A 24,312-nucleotide genomic window follows, 5' to 3' on the forward strand; every position below is an offset into this window, starting at 1 on the left:
GGCAAAGGCAAAGGTGGATTTAGGGGAGTGAAACCAGTTTGGTCGCACTAGGTGTGGAGCCTGTGGGGGTGTGTGCACCATATTTTGGTGTCGCACAGGGCATTACTGAAATTTGAGACCCCAAGGATCACCACTGGCAGAGGCCAATTTGACTGGTAGTTGAATCTTACTCCAATACTGGTAAGAGGACAGTATCTTCCACCACAGATGAGGGCAGCAGGCTAGCACAGGGGGTACAGGGCAGGCCACATGGCACGGGGCAGGCCACATGGCACGCACAGCTCTGCCCCCCCACACCTCAGCATCTCCCCCCTCAGGCAGCTGTATCACTAAGCCTCATCATAGGGTTGACCTTGCCTGCCTGGGATTAGCAGCTGGAAAAGAGAAATAGAGCTGTGTGTCATCTACATATTTATGATTCTTCAGTCTAAAGCTCTAGATTATTTCTCGCTGCATTTTCATGTAGAAGTTAAACAGCATATGTGACATTGTAGAATCTTGAGACACTGAAAAGGCTAAGGGGTGGAACAGAAGTTTAATTAAATGTAGTATTTATAACCACAGCAGCTTTATTTGTGGCTATTAGTACACAATTTTATTACACTCTTGAACTCCCCAGAAATATAAGCTATGAGTAGGGGCATGTAGAATATATTTTCCTTAAGTTAATGTACTTTTAAAGTCTTGAGTTCAGCATTCAAAAGTAGCTAATTTTGAATGTAACAGAAATGGGCAGGTTGACATGTACCTGGTGTATGATATTACAGTATATATATAAAGTCCACCTTATTTTATCATTAAACAGCATTATAAAGAACATTAGAAACTGCCTTATACTGAGTCAGTTCATCTGTCTTGGTATTGTTTGCTCCAGGTATAGGGATTTTGTAGCCTTTCAGATATTGGATTATAAATTCTATCATCCATTGGCCATCCTGGCAGGACCTGATGGGAATTGGGAGTCCAACAATATCTGGAGGGCCAGAGATTTGTTATTTCTGGTCTATACTTCCTGGCATTAGCTCATCAATTTCAGACAGAAATTTTCCCAATCCAACCTGAAACATTTCATGCAAAGCATATAGTCAGGGCTGGATTAAGACCTTTAGAGGCCCTAAGCACTTAAAAGATTTTGGTCCCCCCCCCCCACACTAATAATAAATTTTATTTTCGCAATGAAACGAAAGCTACAGAAAATTGAAAAATATTGTTTATTTTTGTATATTTGTATAAATAATGCTTTGTTGTTGTTCAGCTGTGCCATATGGTCCATGGTAAATTCGGCAAAGCTCTGGTGCCCTCTATTTCCTACTGTTGATAAGGGAGCAGTATTAATTGTGTTAGTTTTCACTCTCTAAATGACTGAGTATATACTTCTAGAAGAGTAAATAAGTGGAGTTCTAATTACTGCAAATTATCACCAGTGGTGACTGGAAGTGAGAGACTGGCACACGCCAGCTAATAGTATAAAGTCGGTGGCATTTAAGATGTATAAAGTACTGTTACCTTTATAAATGATTCATTTGCATGATAACAGTTAAAACAAATAGTGTCTTTAGTGCTTTTCTGTGTGTACATTTCTTGCAGATGTTAACAGTAGTGGTAAATCACTGACTTTAGAAGTACTGTCTAAAACCATTGTACATACAAAACCACAATGATCCAAGTTTGGGTAGTTAATAGGATATAACCAAGCTTCTCCCAGACTCCTGTGTGTAGTCTTAAGTGGGTGGTAATAATAATAATAATAATAATAATAATAATAATAATAATAATAATAATACTGTGATGTTATTTTCTTCTGTTGGTTGTGGGGTGACTCTGGTACAAGATTTATGATATGGGTGAAGTTAAGTCTTTTTGAAGTGCCACTTGCTTCCTTTTAGAATTTAAAAGCATATTCCAGGATCAGTTAGCCTTACTAGTACCCTTTCTTTGGTCTAGAGTGAGTGTACTAGGTAACAAACTGTCATTTTTCCTTGAGAGTTCCTCCAGATGTTGTTGAACTACAACTCCCATAATCTCTGGCTACTGACCATGCTTGTTGGGGCTGATGGAAATTGTAGTTCAACAACATCTGGAGGGTCAAAGGTTCCTCACATCTGATTTACTTAATCCGTCTTCCAAGGACTTTAGAGTGATATATATAGCTCTTCCCCTTATTATTCCTTTCAGCAATTCTGTGAGAGGCAATGAACAATTGGCTTGATGGCCAAACAGAGATCTAGACACAGTATTGTAACCTAAGCCACAAATTCTTAAACTGTTTAAGTTTAGCATTCCTGACCACACTTTCTTGGAATAAACTCCTACTAAAAATAAATTGGGTGCACTTCCAAGTAGAGAAGTTTTTTATCATTATGCAAAAGGGTGAAGTAAACAGCACATCTGAAGGTAACTGAAGCTTGTCAGCACTGGCTATGCTTAAATTGCAGCTATGTGTTCTGTACCTTGCACCAGATAATTTCTTTTATAAATAGCAGTGGTGAAGGAAGACACTAATTGTCTGGAACTTTAATTCTCTAATAAAGGCAGTTTGCCTTCTGGGGAAAAAAGAGGGGAAAGAACATGCTTTCATTTAATGGGTTAAGTACCAAAAAGTGTATACCCATAAATAAAAAGCTCTAAACAAATAGTTTCCACACTTCTCTTCATTAGGAGTTAATGTCACTATAGAATAAAGTGTGTCCCATACTTCACAAACTTAGTAGAATTAGAAGATTTAGGCTTTTACGTTCAGTTCTTTTTTTGTTTTGTTTACAACTGTCTAAGGAAATTACATTTTTTACTTTAAAACCTAGTTTATATCAGTGCAATGTTTCTTGACCAACCTATAAATTGGTTTTGTGGGTGGGGTAATGAGAGTGTGGTTGTATTATTCTGTTGGCTTTAAATATGCTGTGACTCATCTGAACTCTTAATAAGCTAATGGTCATACATTCTGTATTATTCTTCCATCTTTAATATTTTTTCCTTCAACAACATATCTTTATTTCTTAAACCATTTCTCATTGTGTGAAATAATAGTATCCAGTCACTCTCTCCCCCTTATTTTTTTCTTGATAACACTTGGGATATCTTAGATCTTTATTTTCTACATTTTCTACATATTTTTCTTTGTACACATTTATAGTTCTTCTAGTTCTTTGTCTTTGGGTGGGATCTGATTAATTCATACTCAGAGTAGACCCTTTGAAACTAACTTTCCCTGCAGTGAATTTTTATTGATTTTCCAGTAATGACCATAACACAGCACAACAACAACTTTAAATTATCCAGTATTACAGTCTATGAGTCTTCATATGCCATCACATTGCCAACTATCAGCTCTGATAGTACTTATTGCCTGTAAACTGGCAGACCTCATATTTTGCCAGTTTACAGATAATGATCCACAGTTACACGTGGCTTGAAGGACAACAGTCTAGAAATATAACAGCAGACCACAACTTCCTCTGTTTCCAGTTGTCTGTATTTTTGTCATGTTAATCTCTTTCAGAAGTAACCAATTGACCTTTCAGGCAACTTTTAAAAGTATGACTGACAGCATCATGAAGAAAAATCCATTTTATGATTAGGAAAGGTAGATTTTCTTGTTGAATTCATGCCATCTTTTTGTTTCTGAACAGTTGCACCATGTGAAGGAACGTATTGGTGAGCATGTTCCAGATGAGACACTTCTGCTTTGCCTTGGCATTACTTCAGGAGTTGGTCGATTGATCTTTGGCAGAATTGCAGACTATATTCCGGGTGCAAGAAAGGTTTATCTACAGGTACACCAAATACATAACAACCCTGATAAGATTAGAAATTGTAATTGTTTTTAGATTGTAGCTGATACAATGTACAATGAAATATTTATATTGTACTTTGTAATTTTGTTTTGTGATTTATTTTTATCTTATGTATTTTATATACAGTACTCCACCAGTTAGATATTTTATATTAAGTGGTTTATAAATATATATATTGGGATAAATATTATATTACAAGAAGATCAAGGCCACTATTGTGGCCCATTGAGGGTAAGGTAAAGGGCCCCTGGATGGTTAAGTCCAGTCACCTGTCTCCATCACCACTGCCCTGTATTAGAGAACAGTAATATGTTCATCATCAGCCATATATGTTCATTCCTGCAAACTGAAAGCAAACTTGACAGTGTGTGTTATCACACATGTATTTATTTGTAATACAACACATAGTGTTCATCTAAATTCTAAGTCAGTTCACAATTACACAATTACATTAAAGCACAGGAAAACAATAAAATACAATAATCGGAATAAAAGCAGACCATAAAACCTAGAGCAAAACTAAAATATGGTGCTGGGTGAAAACACACACACACAAATATACAGTGGTACCTCGGGTTACAGATGCTTCAGATTACAGACTCCGCTAACCCAGATATAGTACCTAGGGTTAAGAACTTTGCTTCAGGATGAGAACAGAAATTGCGCAGTGGCGGCGCTGCGGCAGCAGGAGGCCCCATTAGCTAAAGTGGTACCTCAGGTTAAGAACAGTTTCAGGTTAAGAACAGACCTCCAGAACGAATTAAGTTCTTAACCCGATGTACCACTGTATATGCTTGCCTAGTAAAGGTAAAGGACTGTTAAGTACAGTCACGGACTACTCTGGGGTTGCGGCGCTCATCTTGCTTTACTGGCTGAGGGAGCCGATGTTTGTCTGCAGACATTTTTTCCGGGTCATGTGGCCAGCATGACTAAGCCGCTTCTGGCGAACCAGAGTAGCACACAGAAACGCCATTTACCTTCCCACCGGAGCGGTACCTATTTATCTACTTGCACTTTGACGTTGCTTTTGAACTGCTAGGTTGGCAATAGCTGGGACCAAACAACAGGAACTCACCCCATTGTGGGGATTCAAATTGCCGACCTTCTGCTCGGCAAGCCCTAGGCTCTGTGGTTTAGACCACAGCGCCACCCGTGTCCCTTAGCACTTAGAATCATAGAATCATAGAGTTGGAAGAGACCACAAGGGCCATCGAGTCCAACCCCCTGCCAAGCAGGAAACACTTAATTCTCAGGGTGCTTTTTTATAACCTATGTGACAGGAAGCAACCAAAGGAGAAGCAGAAGTTTCTGCCAAGCACAGCAGTGATAAGAAGTCATGGTGTTGATACCCAGTAGGCCTCTTCTCCAAACCACTGGAATCGCTGAGGGGAATAATGCTGAGAAATTTAAGTGGCTGTAGCCTATTGAAGTAGTCTTCCCCACAACTGCTATCATCTGACCATTGGCCATTTTGTTGAAACTAATGGAATTTAACTGATGGAGATTAGCAAAATTTGGATCATTAAGTTGAGAAGAGTGCCCTACCGTTCCCTATAGATACCAAAGTTATTGTGGTCTGGCAGCAGTTATCCTAGGGGTTGTATACGCACAGCTTGGTCATAAACTCAGCATCACTTAGTCCTGCTGTAGTGATGACAAGAGAAGGATGTGGTTCCACAGATTTTTAGTGATTGCATAGAATATTCTTATTTTATTTAAATTTTTTTTTTTACTATACATGTACCTGAAAATTGATTTCCTTGGACTGGTTCAGATATTCACCAGTCTGAGGATCCAGTCTGACATTACTCTGATTATGTATGAAAGGGTGATTGGTATGTTCAATAAATAACTATGCCACATTCAATGACTTTCAATATGTACATGTTATATCTCTAGTTTCAGTGATATCCCTGAAGCGAAACTTAGCAAAAACTTGAGAATCCTGGCACTAGAGTGTCAAGTGGAAGAATACTGTGATATTCCCCAGAATCTGCATTATTATTAGTAGTAGTAGTCATAGTAATTTATTTGTACTCTGCCTTCTTCCCTGATGCTAAACCATAAAGCATTTCATTTGGCAGGGTTTTTACAATGAATCCTACTACAATGGTAGTAATGCATGGCTGGCTAAGTAATGAAGGGAGGCAATCATAGCTTCCTTACAAACTAACCATATTGTGAACAATATTCATTCAGCATGACATTATAAAAATGTGCTCTGGCTCAGTGTAAAAATTAAAAAGCACAACTATTATTATTTTTTACATGATTGTGCTTCTTTAAGGAACTACACTGGTGATGAAAAATATTGCTATCTGCTTGCAATATTGACAATAAAAATTTTTTTGAACATGGTTATAATTGGCTCTAAACAAATGGGCACCACTTAATGCTAGGGGCTAAATGTGTGACTTGGACCCATGTAGTCAGGACCAACCAGCTATGATCCGGTGCAGGGCATGCTGAGGTCTGCCTTTGTGAAAAATCTTATCAGACAGGAAGCCTGTTGGATCAGAGGGAGCCTAACAGGATGGAACAATAGTTTCTCTTGAAGTTTGGCTCCCACAGAGAACTTAAATCAAAATGCAAAGAAGGATATCTTTATGTTCAAGACTCAGCAGGGCTACTTGCTGGAGATGGTATCCAAGTAAATCCTTTTGTTCTGTCTATCAGGGTCTAAGTAAATATTTCCTCACCTGTGTGATTAGGAAGGGGTGCATATGAGCGATTCACAGGACTTTGCAGATATCAGGAAGGGAAGCTAACTACATTCTTCTTTGAAGTTTCAATGTTAGGAAATGACATGTCTGAGCAGAGAGAGATTAACTCCAGTGTGATTGACTCTGCTTAATAGAAATATTGAAATTTGATATCCTAATATTTGCACAACACAGAATTTTGAATCTGGTCTTTTAAGTATATATTTGAGAGAAGGTACTATTAAAACACATTGAATTGGCCAGTAAGTTGTTAGTGATTTAAAAATTGCACATGAAACCTTTCACCATACTTGGCCTGACAGATACCAAGCTTGCAAGATTATACCATGGATTGAATGTTGAAATTGGTCTGGCGTGTGTGAGTTCAGTGGTGGTGGTGATGATAATCCTTCCATGCTTTGTGAATGCTGTTACAGTAAACATGCACTATATATAGTCCCCAGCAGAGTGAAGTTCTAGAGAGGATTGCCTTGATACAGGGTTCAGTTTCACTGTTGTTGTTTCCCCTTTTTAAATAAGACTTATTTAAAAACATTTGCTCTAGTACTAGAGATGGGAAGTACACAACTGGCCAAAAAAATTCTCCTCACTCCAATAGTTTATAAATTGGCAGGTCACTGCTGCAGATGAGAGGTATTTCCTTGTTGCTGATTGCTACTTTTTCTGGTTTATTCATAAAGAACTACATGGGCATTGCCACACTTGTGATAGTGTGAAACACAATAAAAATATTTATGACATAACAAAATTAAACTTTTAACTATGTGATGTACATGTTGGGAAGAGTCTCAGAAAATGTTCCGTAGGTGCCCATGGCATGCAAATAGCCTCTCTAAATGGTGGGAAAATGCAATATCCTTGCAATTATTTTGTTCTAAGAAATTATTTCTTTAAAAAAAAATTGTATCACCTTCAAATGCAAAATTATTATCCAAGGCAGTTTACAAAATGAAATGAAAACTACTACATAAAACAATTATTATAAATTATAGAAATTACAACTACCGTATTTTTCGCTCTATAAGACGCACCAGACCACAAGATGCACCTGGTTTTTGGAGGAGGAAAACAAGAAAAAAAATATTCTGAATATCAGAAACCAGAACAGCAAGAGGGATTGCTGCGCAGTGAAAGCAGCAATCCCTTTTGCTGTTCTGGCTTCTGGGATAGCTGTGCAGCCTGCATTTGCTCCATAAGACGCACACACATTTCCCCTTACTTTTTAGGAGGGAAAAAGTGAGTCTTATAGAGCAAAAAATACGGTAACTCAAAGAGCATTCCAAATGAAAATGAATGGAAAATAAATGGAAGTGCTCCCTTTATTGCAGGGTTTCAAAAACCTTTCCCTGAATAAATGTAGTTTTAATTGTTTAACCACAACAAAATCTGGAATGGCTTCATAATATTTAGTACCCTGAAACCTGCCCCTTTATTCTGATTTTACAATTACACTTTCCTTTACCAATGTGTAGGTGATTTCATTTTTCTTCATTGGCCTGATGTCTATGATGATTCCATTATGCGACTCCTTTGGAAGTCTCATTGCTGTCTGCCTCTTCATGGGTCTTTTTGATGGCTGCTTCATTAGCATTATGGCACCAATTGCCTTTGAGCTAGTTGGTGCACAGTATGTTTCTCAGGCAATTGGATTCCTCTTGGGCTTCATGTCTGTTCCAATGATAGTTGGTCCACCTGTTGCAGGTAGGCAGAATTTTTTTTGTTTCTAATCTTTGTAGGAAGCATGTGAAAGTAGTAATTGCTTTCAAAGTGTAGAATTGTGTTTTTTTGGGTTTTTTTGTATAATTGTGTAACTTTCTCAAGAGATTTCAGATCAGTACTATTTTTTCCATTAACAATGTTGCTTCTTATAACATATTGAAGTTGAGGTCTGCATGTGTTGTATTCAGGTGTGTTACTTTGTCACAGAATACTGAATACTATTTTCTTTTTCCTCAGGAATACTTAAAGATCACCTGGGTACTTATGATGTAGCATTCTACCTAGCAGGAGTTCCCCCAATGATCGGAGGAGCTGTATTGTGTTTCATCCCATGGGTGCATGAAAAGAAGAAACCCAAAGAAAAAGCTAGTCCTATGGATGGGAAAAGTATGGAGAAAATGCTGGAAATCAAAAGCACCTCAGAGCCAGACTCATATGAAAAACCCAGAAAAGAACCAGAGTCCGTTATTTAATGGCCGATATTTTTCTTACCAGATTGAATTTATTTTTATAAGAACTAGGTTAGCTTTCTGTTTATGAATTGAATGTACCGTATGATTGTACTTCAAAAGCAAAGCCACAATGAGAGCTATCAAAGTAGTAAAGGTTAAAACAAAATGGTTAATAGCTAAAAATGCCTTTCACCCATTTTTATATGGTCTCAAAACACACTTCCACATACTACATGGAGCTTTTTGTCATCTGAATACATGCTAATGAGGGCATGTGTCAGGAGAATTTAAAACAAACACATATGACTACATTTCTGGAACTCAAGAAATGTCCCCCTTCTACTAACTAATCCTTTCATAATGCATCCAGCAACTTCATGATTCACCTAATGGTGGAATGGCATGCATCTGGAATTATTAGTAACATCCTAATGTTCTTAAAGCTACTATTTTTAATCTTTAAAAAGATCTGTGGGGTTTGTAATGTGGATTCCCAGCTTTTTAGATCCTCTTAAAAACAAATTCTCTGCAGATTTTGGCATGCTTAAGACCACTGATTTCAATGGGTTTAAGAATGTCTAATGCTGTGTAAGATTGCAGCTTTAGCTTTTAATCCCCAGGAAACCATTGCAGTAAACTATGAAAATGTATTTTCATAATGCAATAGTGACAATTTATCTTTTGCTTAACTCTGCAGTGGAACCCTTCTTGCATTTCTTCATTTATTTGCTTCATGTATTTTAAAGGTGGGTGGCATCATGGTAACCTTATAACTCTTTATTTCTTAAATAATTTAAACTGCTGAGCTAATGATAAGCTAATTATTCGTGTGTATGTGAAAAACACGGTTCTTACATCATCTTTCTTAATAGGTTACTAGTAATTATAAAATCACATATACTAAATGAAATCCAACGGGTTTTGCTCTGCTGCTGGAAGCCATCCTTCAGTAGAATGGGTAGGGGGTCAATTTATTTTATTTATTTATTAAATTTGTAAACTGCCCTATACTGGATGGCAGTTAACAACATAAAATTACAATATAAAAAAACACAAAATACATAATAAAAATATAAACAGAAACAAACCAATAATCCTCCATTCCACAACACATTTTAAAAAGGGTATTGAATGTCATTCAGCCAGAGGCCTGGTTGAAGAGGAATGTTTTCACCTGGTGCCCAAAGGTGTATAATGAAGGTGCCTCCCAGGGGAGAGCATTCCACAAATGGGGATCAGTATAAGGCAATTCCAGCACTCAACAATCTTCTCTGGGGGTATCCTCCAGAGCAGATCTGGCCAGGATGCAAGGGGAAGAAAAATTGCCAGATTTGGGCGAGGGGATTCAGGGGTAGTTGCCAAAAAAATTCCCTACCTCACATTTGATAGGTACATTTCATTAGTGCAGTGACACCCATTGGATTCCATCCTATATTATATAGTGTAGTGAGGCAACTGTTTTCCATCAGATTTGTCTATTTTCATTATTTAACCCAAAGTGTAGTAATACTGCTTGTGTTTTCTTTTGATGGATCAGTTCAAATCAAGGGGCATACTTAAGATTTCACTAACATTCTGGTTTCAATCCTGCTTTGTATCTGAGTCCTTCTGTTGCAGTATCAAGAGATATACAAAGCAACATATCCCATATATGGAGGCAAGATTCTGCTTCTCTCTGGTACTTAACAGCAGGTATGAGAAGAAAGTAATGAAATCAAGATGGATGGGGAGACCCTTTACTCCTCCAAGTTTCAAACCACAAGCTGTACCTTTCTGAATGTCCCAAAAACCTCTGACACCTTGCATTTGCCTTCTGTGGTCTATATACTCGCTTTCTTTCAAAATATATACCCCAGCGGGGTAGAAACACCAGCCTTTGGATCCGAAACAGAGCTTCAGTCTCTAGTTGCATGGTCTCTAAAAGACATTCTGCCAAAATAATTTCATTCTCTTTCTAGCTCCTTAAAGATCAGGGCTAAGAATCGGTGTTCCTTGCTCACTATGGGATCATGGAAAAACTATGGAGTAGAAACAATAGGAAACTGCCCTCAACTACTTCTTCCAAGGAGACTTGGAGATTGGATTAGATTCACAGTGTCCATGTGAGGTCTTGGGAGGACCTAAGAGGCTTGCAGAAGGGGTATGTGTATGCTCAGAGGTGGTGTTCTTGATAAAGTGCCTTCATATTGCTTGATCATGTTAAAAACTTGCTAAGACTTAACAAGATGTTGCTGCTACTTCTCAGATACTGAGGTATGTACACGGGGAAGGAATTTCTCTCTTGAGAGAATCTCTCTTCCAGAAGCAGCAAGAAGAGGGAAGGGAGAACAAGGGGGCAATAGCATAATATTGTGCACATTAAGGTAGGGAATTGCACACTTTATAGAGCATCTGCATGTTGTCATTGTTATGTTCCTGTTTTCCTGAAGTGGGTCTATCATTTCTCAAATTGCAAGACAACTCTTCTTTCCTTTCCAAGAGGTGTGGTTTTGACCCTTGCAGTTGCATATTGGATGGGTAAATACTTTGCCACACAGCAAACCTTCCCTATTACCTGTCTATTTGGGAACAGTTTGTCTGAAAGTCCACTGATATTCCTTAGCCTTCATGATTTGAAAGAAGAAACCTTTGTAAGTCTCAGGAAGCATGCTGGGAGTTGAGTAATACAAAACTGTATGCAAGTCTCCAGAGATTCCCCCCTCCTCCTCCTAATGTCAGTGTGCCTTCCCAGACTATGCAAAGTACAAATAGGAGAAGGGAGATTTTTGTGGACAAACGCTCAAAATAAAATACTGTAGCAAGACGAATGAACTAGCTTGTTCCAGTGTGTCTAGATCTGCACAATTATATAGAGATTTACATCATCTCTGTGTCCATGCACAAAGATTATTTAAATAGACTGTAGCAAAACAAATTTTTTTGACTAAAAACACATTTTATTCTACAAATAGCATGCAGTGTTTTACTACTGGTATCTAATACAGTATCTGTATGTATAACAATGCACATGACAATGTTTAAAAATCTATCGTCAATCTGTCAATTTATCACATGTATATGTTTAAAGTGATTGATACCAGATGAACCGTTTATCCACTGAAGGTTATTTTAAAAGAAACAGAAAAAAAGAAACCCCAAATCCTTGTAAAGGAACATGCAACAGTATTTTTAAAAAGTTTAATCTGTGCTTGTTCTCTCTCATCGTTACAATATTAACCAAAGTTTTTCTAAAAGCAAGGATTTTATTAAATAATTCTCAAGCTTTGCTTTTAACATGACTAAGGCAGGGACTATTAATGTTAGAAACTGGATAGTTGTGAAATAGGATTGTTGCAATGTAACTTTAAAAATGGCAAAACTTGTTCCTGCACTTCAGTAGCCCCTCCATTGCCCCTCAGGTCTGCTCTACACAATTTTTATGTACAATGCAAAATCTGGAAGTGGAGTGGCACATGGCACATCCATGTGTCTTACAATAAACAAACACTTTTTTATTTGGTGCAAATATTACAGTATTCATAAATGGAACCAAACTCCTCTTGGCCCCATTACTGCTGGTGGGAGGGGTGGGAGTTTTAGCCTTTGAAGTTTTTGTTACTGCTGTGTAACCCATGTGAATGTAAAAGAAGGTTCACCTTTTATTATGTGAACAAAGCTTTCTATCTGAGAAAAATACTAAGTTTTCTTGCAGCATAAGTTAATCCCATGAAAAAGAAGCATTTTTTGAACTGGCATGCTGTTATTTCTACACACACACACACACACACACACACACACGGCTTATCTATGCAAATCCTACACACATTTACTTGGGTGTATCACATTGGACACAATGGGACATGCTTCTGACTAGCAGGCAGAAAAAGGCCCACCTCACTTCTAATTTACCGTGCTATATCTTCTAAAAGATTTATTTTAATGTTCTGATGTTGCACTCTGCAATTATTAGCTCTTGGATCCCTTCTTTGATTTAAAATGTATACTGTGTGAGATGAAAAAGTGTGCAGAATTCTATAAACTGTTTATAATTGTGCCTTGCTCCATCTCAAGAATGCAGCACCACAGTGGTTGAAAATAAAGACGTCATAAATAGTAATGGTACAGAATGTACATCCTGTGTAACTAAATGGATACATTTGTTATTTGTACTTGTTTACATTTAGATACATTTGTTACTTGTACATTTGTTACTTGTACTTGTTTACAAGATAAGGGCAGTACCAAGAAAGTGAGAGCATCATTAACTACGTCTTTTGACATTTTACCTTATCAGTGGAATGCAATAAACTGACTTGCAAAGTACCCAGTCATAATTCTTTAGAAGAGTAACCTTGATTCTTAACATATTTGTAGTTCTACCTCCTCCACTTATACAATAAACAGTTTTCAAGGAAACCTTTTTAGTTATTACCCTATCTGAAAACATTTATAAAAATTTCCAACTTTTACTTCTAGCCATATTCCTATTACCAATATTCTAGCTGCATAAAACAAAAAAACTGCTTATGTCTGAAGTACAAATATCTATCAACTTTATCTCACTTTTCTTAATAGCTTAGCCCCATGTATCTGAGGCTTTTTCTCTTAGCTGTGCTTCTTAGTGCATGTGCTATGCTTAAGGAGTGTGGTGACAGCAAAGGTTTAATAACCCTGAGAAATAAATAAAATGTGACTTCCCCATACCTCCCCTTCACTGCATCCTTGTTTTGCAATTTTTTAGCAACCCTTCAGTCAATTTTTCTGTTTTGGAAATTAATAAAAATTATTAAAAAAAAAAGGTTTAATAACCCTGTCAAATATTAAAAACCCATTGCCAACTATTTAGTTGTATTATATATTTTGTTACCTCCTTGAAAAAGTAGGGTGGTGAATTTTCTGCCTTGTCAAAATGCAAATGGGCATCTATACCCAGATAGTCGATCAGCAGAGGTCACAGTGGGCAGGGTGGAAATTCAAACTACTCAGCCCCACCTCTTAGCAAGGTGCTATATGAACAGGGTTCTCCTAAGCCACTTTCCGCCCCAGCCCCCCAGCTATTGAGAAAATATATATACCAGCCTACAGAAACGATAAAAAGAGTAGATAAATAAAACAGTACATTTAAAGATCCAGAATACAATAAATACATTGTTGCCGTCATTTAAAATAGGAAGTCACCTCTTGAACAGGGTAACACTCAGGACTCCAAATAGGTCTGAGTAAACAACTCGAGTTTTTAGGAGATGGAGCATCATTGCGAAATCTCCTTTGGAAGGGTATTGCAGAGGGCTGGGGCTACGACAGAAAAGGCCTGCTTCAGAGAGTTTTTGTATAAGGGGAACTTGCAGTGGCAAGACATTTTCTAACCACTTAAAGACAACCCCCATACACGACATTTTCCACACGCAGTAAAATCCGAGTTATAAAAAGCATCAAGTCCTGTTTGAGTGGATGGTCACATCGTTACCCAGCCACAACCATAAGAAATATTTGGCTTTCTCCATTGCTTTCTTTCCTCCTCTCTCTTTTTTAATTTCAAGTTTACATACCCATACAAGGAATTACCAATTTCTTTCTATGGCGAAAGGAAGCTTTCACTCCCGTCCCTGTAAAAAGGCAGCGGGGGTGGGTGGGGGGAGGCGGAGGACCCCCAAAATGCACAAGAAATCAGTTTTCCGGCAACAGAATGGTCCCTTTAGTCTTTTCCTATCTCTGTCCCCTTCAACATGTTCGTTCCCTGGGCAGCACTTCGGCAACAGCCGGCAAGCCCAGATCTACAAAATACAGTAACGAGCAAACGGCAGGTAGAGACCCGGCCACCCGTTTTCACCTGGCGGGAAACCGCTTCCGTAAAGCAGGCGACTAACTGGGAAGCTCGAAAAGCACATTTGAGCGACGTTAGCCAATGCGAGCACTTGAACGGCCTTCGCGGAAATAAACAGGAATGAGCGGGCATACAGCTGCGGCGGGGCCTACTTCCAAGGGCATTCTGGGAGTTGTAGTTTTTAACAGAGAGGAGGTGCCTCCTGGCCCTCCGGCCTTCGACGCGCAACTTGCGGAAGCCACGTGTGCGTCGCGGGGTCACGTGGCCCGGCGCTGCCGTAGCGGCTGCTGGCTGTAGGGATGGCGGGCGCTGCCGAGAGGAAGAAGCAGGTTCGCTTCGCTCGTCTGGAGGAGGAGGAGGATGAAGGCGGAGGAGGAGGAGGTGGCAACCGCCGCGAGGCAGAGAGTGAGTCGGCGGCGGCCGGAGGGGCGCCTTCGGAGGAGCCGCTCGGGGGCTCTGCTGCGCGGCTCGCCCTTCAGCCGCTGGTCGTGGTGGCCGACGGCGGACGAAGAAGCCGGGCTGGAGGCGGCGACAGCGCCGCAAAGCGGGAAGCGGCTGTGGCGGCGGCTCCGCGGCGGGCGCTGAAATGGTGCACTTCGGCGGCTCTTTGCGCCGCTTTCCTGGGCCTGGTAAGCGCGCGCCCGTTTGTGTCACTCAGCGTTTCGGGGGTGGGGGTGTGTGTGGGGGGCGTGTGTCACTCAAAGTTTCCAGGGTTTCTTCTCTCTCCCCCCCTGCCCGGTTGTCCGTTCGAGGCGCCCTCGCAATTCCGCCGAAGGCCCTCAGACCACGGAGGAGCCGAAGGAACTTCAGGACGGGACTCGGCACGTTCCGGTCCTTGACACCGCCAGTAGATGCGTAAAAACAAGTACACGTGTGTGTGAGAGCGAGCGAGCGAGCGAGCTGAAGGATGGAGGGATTTGCGGGGCGCCTATCTTCCCTCGGGCTTCTCCAAGAAACAAACAGATACCTTTTCTTTAATTGAATTATTATTATTATTATTATTATTATTATTATTATTATTAATTGAATTAGTGCACTGTTCTCCTCAAGTACTTGAAATACTGTACAGAACGTTAGCGTGGCCTTCCCAGGGATGTGGAGTAGAGTTCTCACTCACTGCAGCCAAGCAAAGATTTGCAGGTGGTTGTGGCCCAAAACACCTGGAAGGCTCTAGGATGCTGAAGGATATTATGGTGAATTATCCACTCCTGTGTAGTGCAGCTGCGGTCCCAAAATAGAAGCCCTCAGTTTGTTAGGTTTAGATCCTGCCTTTTGCCAGGATAGCCTTAAGATAGCTTGCAATATATATTTTTAACCATATAAATTAAATAGCTCAGACCAGCAGTAGCAACAGCAGAAAAATCCATGTAAAAAGGAGAAGTATATTTGTAGGGTCAAAGGATGAAGATATTGTTGCCTATTGCATGAAACCACCTAGTGGTTTCTGAGGATTTTGAGTCGGGTGTCGCCAATGCATATGCTGATGTTGCTCTGCTGTTTTTGTGGTTAAGGTGGGAGAGTGGAAGTGCTAAATTGTTGTTTGGGCTTGGTAATGGATTAATAAATTTAAGATCAATCTCAGCAAAATGGAGGTGCTGTTGGTAGGTGATTCTTCTGTCTCAGACATGGTGTTCAACCTATTGAAGGTGGGGTTATATGTCTAGCATGTAGTTTCTTTCTTAAACTACTCTTGCACTGAAATAATCACAATGTACTTGCTGCTTTTGACGATTATCTGGAAACCACAGTTCACAATATAGCTGTTTGGGATGGTTTCATGAGCATTTAATTGATCTTAAAACTGCTTTTGATCTTATTCCTAAAAAAAAATTTAATGGGAGAATAAGTATTTGTATTCTGTGGATAAGATACTTCTTAAAAAATTTGAATTGCAAGTAATAATCTCCCATTATCCCACTAATATCAGTTGCTCTTACTTCTGGATAAGTGTGCTTAGGATTGCAAGGAGTGATTGTCACCTGACTTATTTTTTATGTCAAGTTTATTAATAACAGAAAGTATGTTTGATTTGCACTTCACATTGATATTTATTTATTTCCAGGGTATGGCCATTGCTATCCTAGGGCCCACATTTGAAGACCTGGCTGCAAATGTGAACAAAAATGTCAGTCAAATTTCTTATATTTTTGTGGGCCGTTCATCGGGGTACTTTGGTGGTTCTCTGATTGGTGGTATACTTTTTGATTGCATGAATGCCCAACTTCTCTTGGGTAAGTACACAGGGAATAATACTGATTTTTATATCATTGCCCTGATTCACAAAAGTTGGATGGGCAATTGCATAGTCAAAAATGTAAGGGCACAAATACGTATGTCACAAGCTGTTCATGCAGTCCAACCTGAGGGGAAATGGAGTGGATTAAGTTTCTCTCGCTCCCACAGCCCATTCCCCAGGCTGTTTGATACTTTCTTTGCACCGTTGAAGCAAGTCATTCAGTTTTTTTAAAATGGCTTGACTCTTCAGCAGTGAGAATTCAATGGAATTCAGCTTTATGGGTAGCTTCCTTGCATGTTAATAACTTTTTTTTAGATTGCTGCTTCAATATGCAATCAACCCTTTGGAGTTTTAAGACTTTAGTACTATTCCCACTTACCTGGGAGAAACACACTGAGTAGACAAGTATATGTCTAAGGAGACATGTTTAAGATTATACCTCATGCATGCTTTTGATGTCTGAATGTAAAACTAGCATACAGGGTATTTTGTGTGACTAATGTCTTATGTTTATTACTTTAATTTAAATATTTTCCTGGAATTAAAAAATTCCAGAATAAACTTAGATATGAAATTATTATAAATTGTAGCTTTTAAAAAGTGCAATATGAAATGGTGTGTTTAATTATTTCTCCCTTATAGGATTTTCTATGCTGGGTACAGCTCTGGGTCTTTATGTCATCCCCTGGTGCAATAAAGCACTTCTGTTAACATTCATGATGTCTGTCATTGGGTTTGCAATGGGAGTCCTTGATACAGGTAATAAAACCACAACACTTGTTTCATGATATTCATCCTGTTTGGAATGATTCAGTTAGGATTATGTTGAATCTCTTAATTTAAAATGGCTTACAAGTTTTAAATCAAAAATATCAATATAAAGAAATATAGTACAGTATATAAAAATCTACAGTAAAAAGGTAAACAGCAGTTAACAGAGCACTCAGCAAAGCTTACAAAGACCGGGAAACTAACCAATGCTGATGCTAAGCCGGCTTCTTTGTGAAGAGCATTTTATAACTGGAGCACCACACCTGAAAACCCTCCGTCTCGAAATTGCTGCCTTCTGGTGGTGGCAATCAGAGAAGGCCATTGGCAGAAGATCTTAGAGCAATGGGAGGTTGATATGGCAGAAGGTGCCTTTGATAATCTTCAGGGTTGATTGACTGTGTGTGATTTTGGATAGAAGACGTGTAGGGATCAAAAGAGCAAAAGTGTTTTTGGGCAGAGCAGCACAATCAAGTCAACTGTTGAGACGGTCTTGAACTGAAGCAGAAATAACACGAAAGTGAAGAGAGATGCTCACTTTGAAGAAATCACTTTAGTGGTCATGGAAGGGGTAAGAGATACCATGCGGGGGAAGATGGAGTATGCACAGTGTTGAAGAAGCTATGGTGATGATCAAACAGATGAGGCAGCAAAGAGCTTAGAAACAGAACAGTTTCTATTGAAGATCAAGAGAGTATCCAAGGCAGTGAATGGTGCAGTTAATTCAAAGGTGAAGGTCAAAGGAACACAGCAGAGGCGGTGTTAGAAACTCAGATATATAAGCTAGGTGCCAAAAGGCTTCTTAAACCAAGATTGCAGTCACCAAAACAGAATGTCTAGTTGCCATTTTTGGGCAAGACTACTCTAAGGTCTTATTTTCAAATGATGGACCGACTGATTGATTCTCAAACATCTGGGTAGTTCAGTTGACAGCTTTGAGCTAGGTTAATAATACTTTGAGAACTTAAAGAAGAAAAGCCACTTGATCCAGGGACAGTTCACATATATATTGGCCTATTCTGACTTCTTTTTCTTAATACAGACCATTCATAACGTAGGAATATTCTTCACAACTGTGAGCAGGGCAGTGGGGTAGGGTAAGTGAAGACAAGCTACAACAATTAACTATAACATCCTTCACTGCTCCTGCTCAGGCTGCACGGGAGTGGGGAGCCAAGAAAAGGCGCAGGAGTTGGGAATATTGTCAAATAGGAAGAAGATGAGCCAAGGATTTTGATCTGAAATGATTATTGAGAAGGATCAAGGAGTGATAAAGGGAAGCAGAATGGAGTGGTAATGGAGAACTGTATCATACAGAAGTATGGATTTTGGAGGTTGAAAAACAGTGAGATGGGTGTGGTTGTGGTCAGGCACTGCGATTAGCAGGGAGAAGGTCAATGCTAATGCAGCCACAGGAAAGAGGTGAGCACCTGAAGGAGAGACCACTGAAGGAGAGGGCAGCAGCAGCGTCAATGCAGGTGGTAGTGTGTCAGATTTTGGTGAGTGCAAGTTGCTGGAGGGTTTAAGAGGAGAAAGGATTGTGAAAGATAAATGATTTCTGAGTGAGGGAGCAGCAGTTCCAGAGAAAGGATGAAAATAGGAGTGGGGAGCAGTGAATGGGAGATGGCAAGTGAATGCCACAATGCTGGAGGAAGCCACTAGAGCTCCGGAGCCAAGAAAAGGCGCTGAAGGAGAAATGGAAAATGATATTGGTAGAGCAGTGAGGGTCATAAAATGCATCTCTGGCAGGTAATCTTGTTGTCTTCAATGATGGGTTGTTTCTATGGTGTAATGCTGGTAAGAGGGTCAAGCAGGTGTGATATCTTGCCTAGTAATGTATCTGCATCTTTCAGTTGCAAACATAGTGCTTTCCTTTGAAAAAGAAGTTTAGTCCTCAGTAGCACTTGGAGCCAAGGAAGAAAGAAGACTGTCAAGACAATAGGGTTGTTGTTTTTTATGCTGGCAGGCCTGTGCACTTGTTAAACAATTTCTTAAGGCAGTCATTTTAATGATTGATTTTAATTTTTTTATATTGCTGTACACCGCCCGCCCTGGTATTTTACGAGAGTATGGGATATAAATCCTTATCAGTAAGCAAACCTTTGACCTTTGAAGTGTCACTGTCAAGCTAGAGGAAACTTTCTGTGTTTCTGTGAATAGACGCCGTTGAACACCTCCTGCTATTTATTCATAATATTATCAAAACTGTGTTTTCAGCAGGAACCGTTCGAGAACAATTAGAATTTTATGGGAATGTTCACTTAGTTATTGAAATAATTGTGAAGCTTTATAGTTGACATTGAATATGCTCTGTTAAATTGACCTCATTCTGCATACTGGTGAGCAGATGGATTCCATTTAATTAAGATACTAAACATATTATTACAAATAGTGCTTGTCACTTGAGAGAACCTGGGTTCTGTCTGTTGAGAATTTTGAAGGAACTCCTTTCTGTCTTACCTCTTATGCTCTCCTCCTCTGTGCTTAATCAATTGGGGGAGGAGTTCATTCACCAACTGGCATGACCTGCATACAGCTGCCAGTTGTCGTCCCCCTGAACCTCCCCCTCACCTGTGATCACTGAGTGAAAGTATGATGTAGGGCTTTGCATGTGTGATTGGGGAAGCAGGGTTATCCTAGTTGCCCTAATCATTTGTTCAGGCCCTGTGTGCTTACAGTTGAATGTGCACAGGGCCCATCAGCAGGGTGGGATTCAGCAGGTACAAGCTTTTCACACACTGAATATGGATTGGGAGTGTGAGAAGAGGGCTTTCAGGAAGACTTGGGATGGAGGAGCTGCTAGTTTATCTGCTTTTCATCATTTCTTCCCCCCTCAACTCGTGAGTAGGGGGGCTCCTTGTGGCTCTTCAGGTGCTGCTGGGTGCTAGTTCTCATCTTCTCTGAATATTGGCCCTAATGACTGTGGCTGATGGGGATTTAAGTCAAGCAGCAACTGGAGGTTCCCACCCTGGGAAAGTACACTGGGAATTGAAAACAGGCTAACTAGCCACAGCTCCCCCTTTTCTTTCATTTGGCTGTAATCGCTTCTAGTTACCTGTGCCTGTTGATGAGGGAGCCTTCAGAGTTCTCAGCAGGTGGAGTGAGGTTGCTCTTGAGTGGTGATGTGTAGTTCCAAGAAACAAGTCTGAATATGGAAACTATACCCTATATATTTTCTTTACCCCACAGGTGGCAATGTTCTTGCCTTGGACACATGGGGAGAAGAAGCCGGTCCGCATATGCAGGCCTTACACTTCAGTTTTGCTCTGGGTGCTTTTGTGGCTCCCATCCTGGCCAAGATGGCGCTCGGTGGCTCCGCTGTTGGTTCTCCGGTTCTGTTGGGTGGTAATGTTGACAATCAGTCTGCCGTGAATTCTCTTCCTGCTGCTACACCAGTCCTGAAACTGCATTTAAGCTTGAACTTTATGTGGTCTTATGTTGTTATAGGCAGTTATCTTTTGTTTGTTGCATTGTTTTTCTTTGTTTTGTGTTTGAAGAGCAGTCCCGTCCGCGACAGGACAAAGGTTTCCACACAGAAATACCAGGTTGCTAAATACCACCGTGCCGTCATATGTCTCCTCTCTGTGTTCTTTTTCTGGTATGTAGGGGCAGAGGTCACTTATGGTTCTTACATTTTTACTTATGCAAAAACCTTTGCTGCCATGAAGGAACATGAAGCAGCTGGGTTGAATTCCCTCTTTTGGGGATCATTTGCAGCTTGCAGGGGACTGGCAATCTGTTTTGCTGCTTGCTCTTACCCTGGAACTATGATCCTTCTGAGTATCATAGGCTCCACTCTGTCATGCCTATTCCTGGCGCTGTTCAGTACATACCCAGTCTCTCTGTGGCTTGGCTCTGCAGTATATGGAGCATCCATGGCGACTATCTTCCCTAGCGGCATTTCCTGGATTGAGCAGTATACAACCATCCATGGGAAATCTGCAGCATTATTTGTAATGGGTGCAGCTCTGGGGGAAATGTGTATTCCTGCAGTGGTTGGCTACCTTCAAGGACATTTTCCTGCTATCCCTGTGCTCATGTATTCTGCGTTGGGAGCAGCAGCCATGACATCAGTGCTGTTCCCTGTGATGTATAAATTAGCTACATCACCCTTCGATGCTAAACTGAAGGATGCTGGGGATGGTGAGCTCCAGGAAGCCTTATTGTCCCAGTCTCATCTTGAGGATGATGATGATGACGACGACGACGGCAGAGAATGGAATGAAGTAGACTTTGAAGTAATTGAGATGAATGACACTATGAGGAACTCTGTCATAGAAACATCCAAGACGATCGAAGGGGAATCGACACCTGCCACCTCTGGTCACCCTTCTTCAAGAAACATTTTTAATTCTTCTCCTCGGCTTACTGTCGGCTCCCCAAAACATAAGAATTCTAGTAAGAATGACTAAGCCTCTCTTGCTTTAAGAACAAGAGGTTCACCAAACACTTCATTAAAGTGGTAAGAAGCTTGGTTAAATCCCAGTTAAAGTTGGTTTTTGGTATAAATGTGTATTTGCAGGTACCGAAAAGGGATGATGTGGTGGAGCCATTTATGCGAGTGTGATGGTAGTAGAAAAAGCAAACAAAAGCCAGGTTTTCATAAATCCATATTCTAGTGGTTCTTTAGTCAGATGGTGAGCTTACATCTGGGAAGCGTAGTAAAATAATCACGACTGTCTTGATTCATATCTGATTTCTATACTGAACATTGTAAGCAAGCTTTGACCAAAGGGGGTTGCATTTCATTTGAACCATGGTGTGATACTTAACGAGGTACCTTGTGAGGGCACCAGGGCTAGTCCTCATTCTGTAAATAGTTATCGCTTGTGTTCCTAAGATGTTGATGCCAAGATTTACTCTAATAACAAATATATTTTTTAAAAAGTGAAAAAGTTGTTTTGCGGGTTTTGAATAGTTGTATCTGATTTTTGAAAAGCAGAAGTATCACATTATGAAAATATTTAATTCTTTAGTACTTACATTATTGGTACAGGCAGTTTTTAATTTGTGTGGAGGTTATGTTCCGGACTTCTGTGCACATCGATGGAGCATGCATAAGCCTGTTCTGCTCCCATCCCACCCCTTTTTGTGACATCTTTATGTTTTGGGGCTACTTTAGGTTCAGGGCCATGTGGGTGATTGTGTGTCATTCAGACAATCCTAAATTGATCGTTGCCTGTACTTTCTCTGGGAGCAAGCTAAAACCCAGGCACATCTATTTCCCTTTATGTATGAGTAAGCCCTAGTCACCCTATTTCCACTAGCAGAACTTACAAGTCATATCATTTTATTTTATTTTACTGAAAAGCACATGGCAACAGCAATTTGCTAGGTTACTGTAGAAGGGAAATGCTGTAATCTGTAATGGCACTTCATCCAGATCCTTACCCTCAATAATACCACTTGGTAGAGGTGTTCTTTCTAGAACATGCAGAATGTGGTTTAAAGAACACAACATTGCAAGCACTACTAGAAGAGCACAGGTTGTGCTTTCTTCCCCCACTCCAATCCAGGCATAATTTCTCAACTTATTAGTGTACAGACTGTCCATACCTAAGAAATGCTCTTTTGTAACTGCTGTATAATTGGAATGGCGTTATTTATGACTGTACAATTAAATGGCAAGATTCTGTGGTATGTGGTTTGTTCATGGTGAAATAGAGGAATTGTGGACTGGAACTTGGGAAAGCTAGCATTTTGGCTGTAGACAATGATGCTACCTCAATGGGATGATTTTTAATATTAAAAGCTGAATAAGTGAAGATGTCGGTCTTGTAAAAACTAAGCATTAATATGCAATAAATTGCGGATTAGACTGAATTTGTACACTGTTTCACAATTAGAAATATTACACATGTAAAAGCCAGAGTTAATTGTTTCCATTAACTGAATCTCATTAGTAAATTTCTTAACCGTTTGAACTGCCTGAAGTGTGTATATCCAGCTTATAGTTGCCTGTAAGAACTAGGATCCAAAATACTACTTTAGGCATGCATAAAGGATTGAATATACCCAGGGGATTGTTTTCCCCCCTCATTTTGAATGGTGCACCTCATTGCCATAACAAGAACAGGTTTTCCATGCACTATGAAAAGCTGCTGTTGCTGAATTACAATTTCAAAGTTTCTTTGAAACTGAAGCCATGTGGTTGTGTGGTAGCCTTTTCATTGATGAAAATAGCTTCCGATTGTTGGGTAAAATCAAATCAAGAGCATGGTAATAGCTTATGTTTTTCAAGAATTTGTGCTGAGTTGTGGGTGTTGGGTATTACAAGGTCGTATTAAGGATTCTTGCTCTTTCTTGGGGTTCTAAGTATTGTAAATGCTGTAACTCCAAACTCAGTATTTACTTGAGGAATCGGGTCCTTTCCTACAATGCAAATGTTATTCTTGGTATATTTGTGATTGTTCTGTATGAAATGGCATTATGAAATAGACATTTTGACAACTTGTTTTAACTCACATCAATGCTACATTTGCCTTAAATGTTATAGCTCTTATTTGGGTATGATGATTAGTTTTTCTCAAGTGTGTGTCTATTGGTAAGGTAATTTTGTAATGTAAATGCAGCTAGGGAGTTAATTGCTTGTGTTTACAGGGGTATTGGGAAGTGTGATATTTTCTTGAATAAAAATTATTTATTTACCAAAGTGAGCCTTGACCACCATTTCTTAGGGAATCCAATAATCAAGTCCATGAGTAAACAGAGTACATTCAGTGTTGCCATGATTTAAGAAACTACAAATAAATCCTGAGTTGTTTCAGTCAAACCATTGCTTCTCTCCATAGTTTGGTATGTTTTCCAGGTGCTCCTG

The 24,312-nt window shown here is 39.8% G+C and overlaps 2 protein-coding genes across 2 annotated transcripts in view; both read left to right on the forward strand.

Moving 5' to 3' along the window:
- SLC16A10 (solute carrier family 16 member 10) overlaps positions 1 to 12,990 on the forward strand; it is a 42,642-nt gene extending 29,652 nt beyond the window's left edge. Inside the window, exons 4-6 of the mRNA XM_081857174.1 lie at positions 3,630 to 3,773; positions 7,990 to 8,218; positions 8,474 to 12,990. Coding sequence (XP_081713300.1) covers positions 3,630 to 3,773; positions 7,990 to 8,218; positions 8,474 to 8,709 — 609 coding nt within the window. The 3' untranslated portion in view covers positions 8,710 to 12,990. The remainder of the gene's footprint in view (positions 1 to 3,629; positions 3,774 to 7,989; positions 8,219 to 8,473) is intronic.
- Positions 12,991 to 13,468: 478 nt separating this feature from the next.
- MFSD4B (major facilitator superfamily domain containing 4B) lies at positions 13,469 to 24,147 on the forward strand. The gene is made up of 4 exons (XM_081857117.1): positions 13,469 to 15,120; positions 16,554 to 16,722; positions 17,370 to 17,486; positions 20,685 to 24,147. Exons 1-4 carry the CDS (start codon positions 14,791 to 14,793, stop codon positions 21,905 to 21,907), a joined length of 1,839 nt encoding a protein of 612 aa, XP_081713243.1. The 5' UTR covers positions 13,469 to 14,790; the 3' UTR covers positions 21,908 to 24,147.
- The last annotated feature ends 165 nt before the right edge of the window (positions 24,148 to 24,312 follow it).

This window comes from Podarcis erhardii (genome assembly GCF_964252035.2).
Source record: "Podarcis erhardii genome assembly, chromosome: 3".
Taxonomy (NCBI): Eukaryota; Metazoa; Chordata; class Lepidosauria; order Squamata; family Lacertidae; genus Podarcis; species Podarcis erhardii.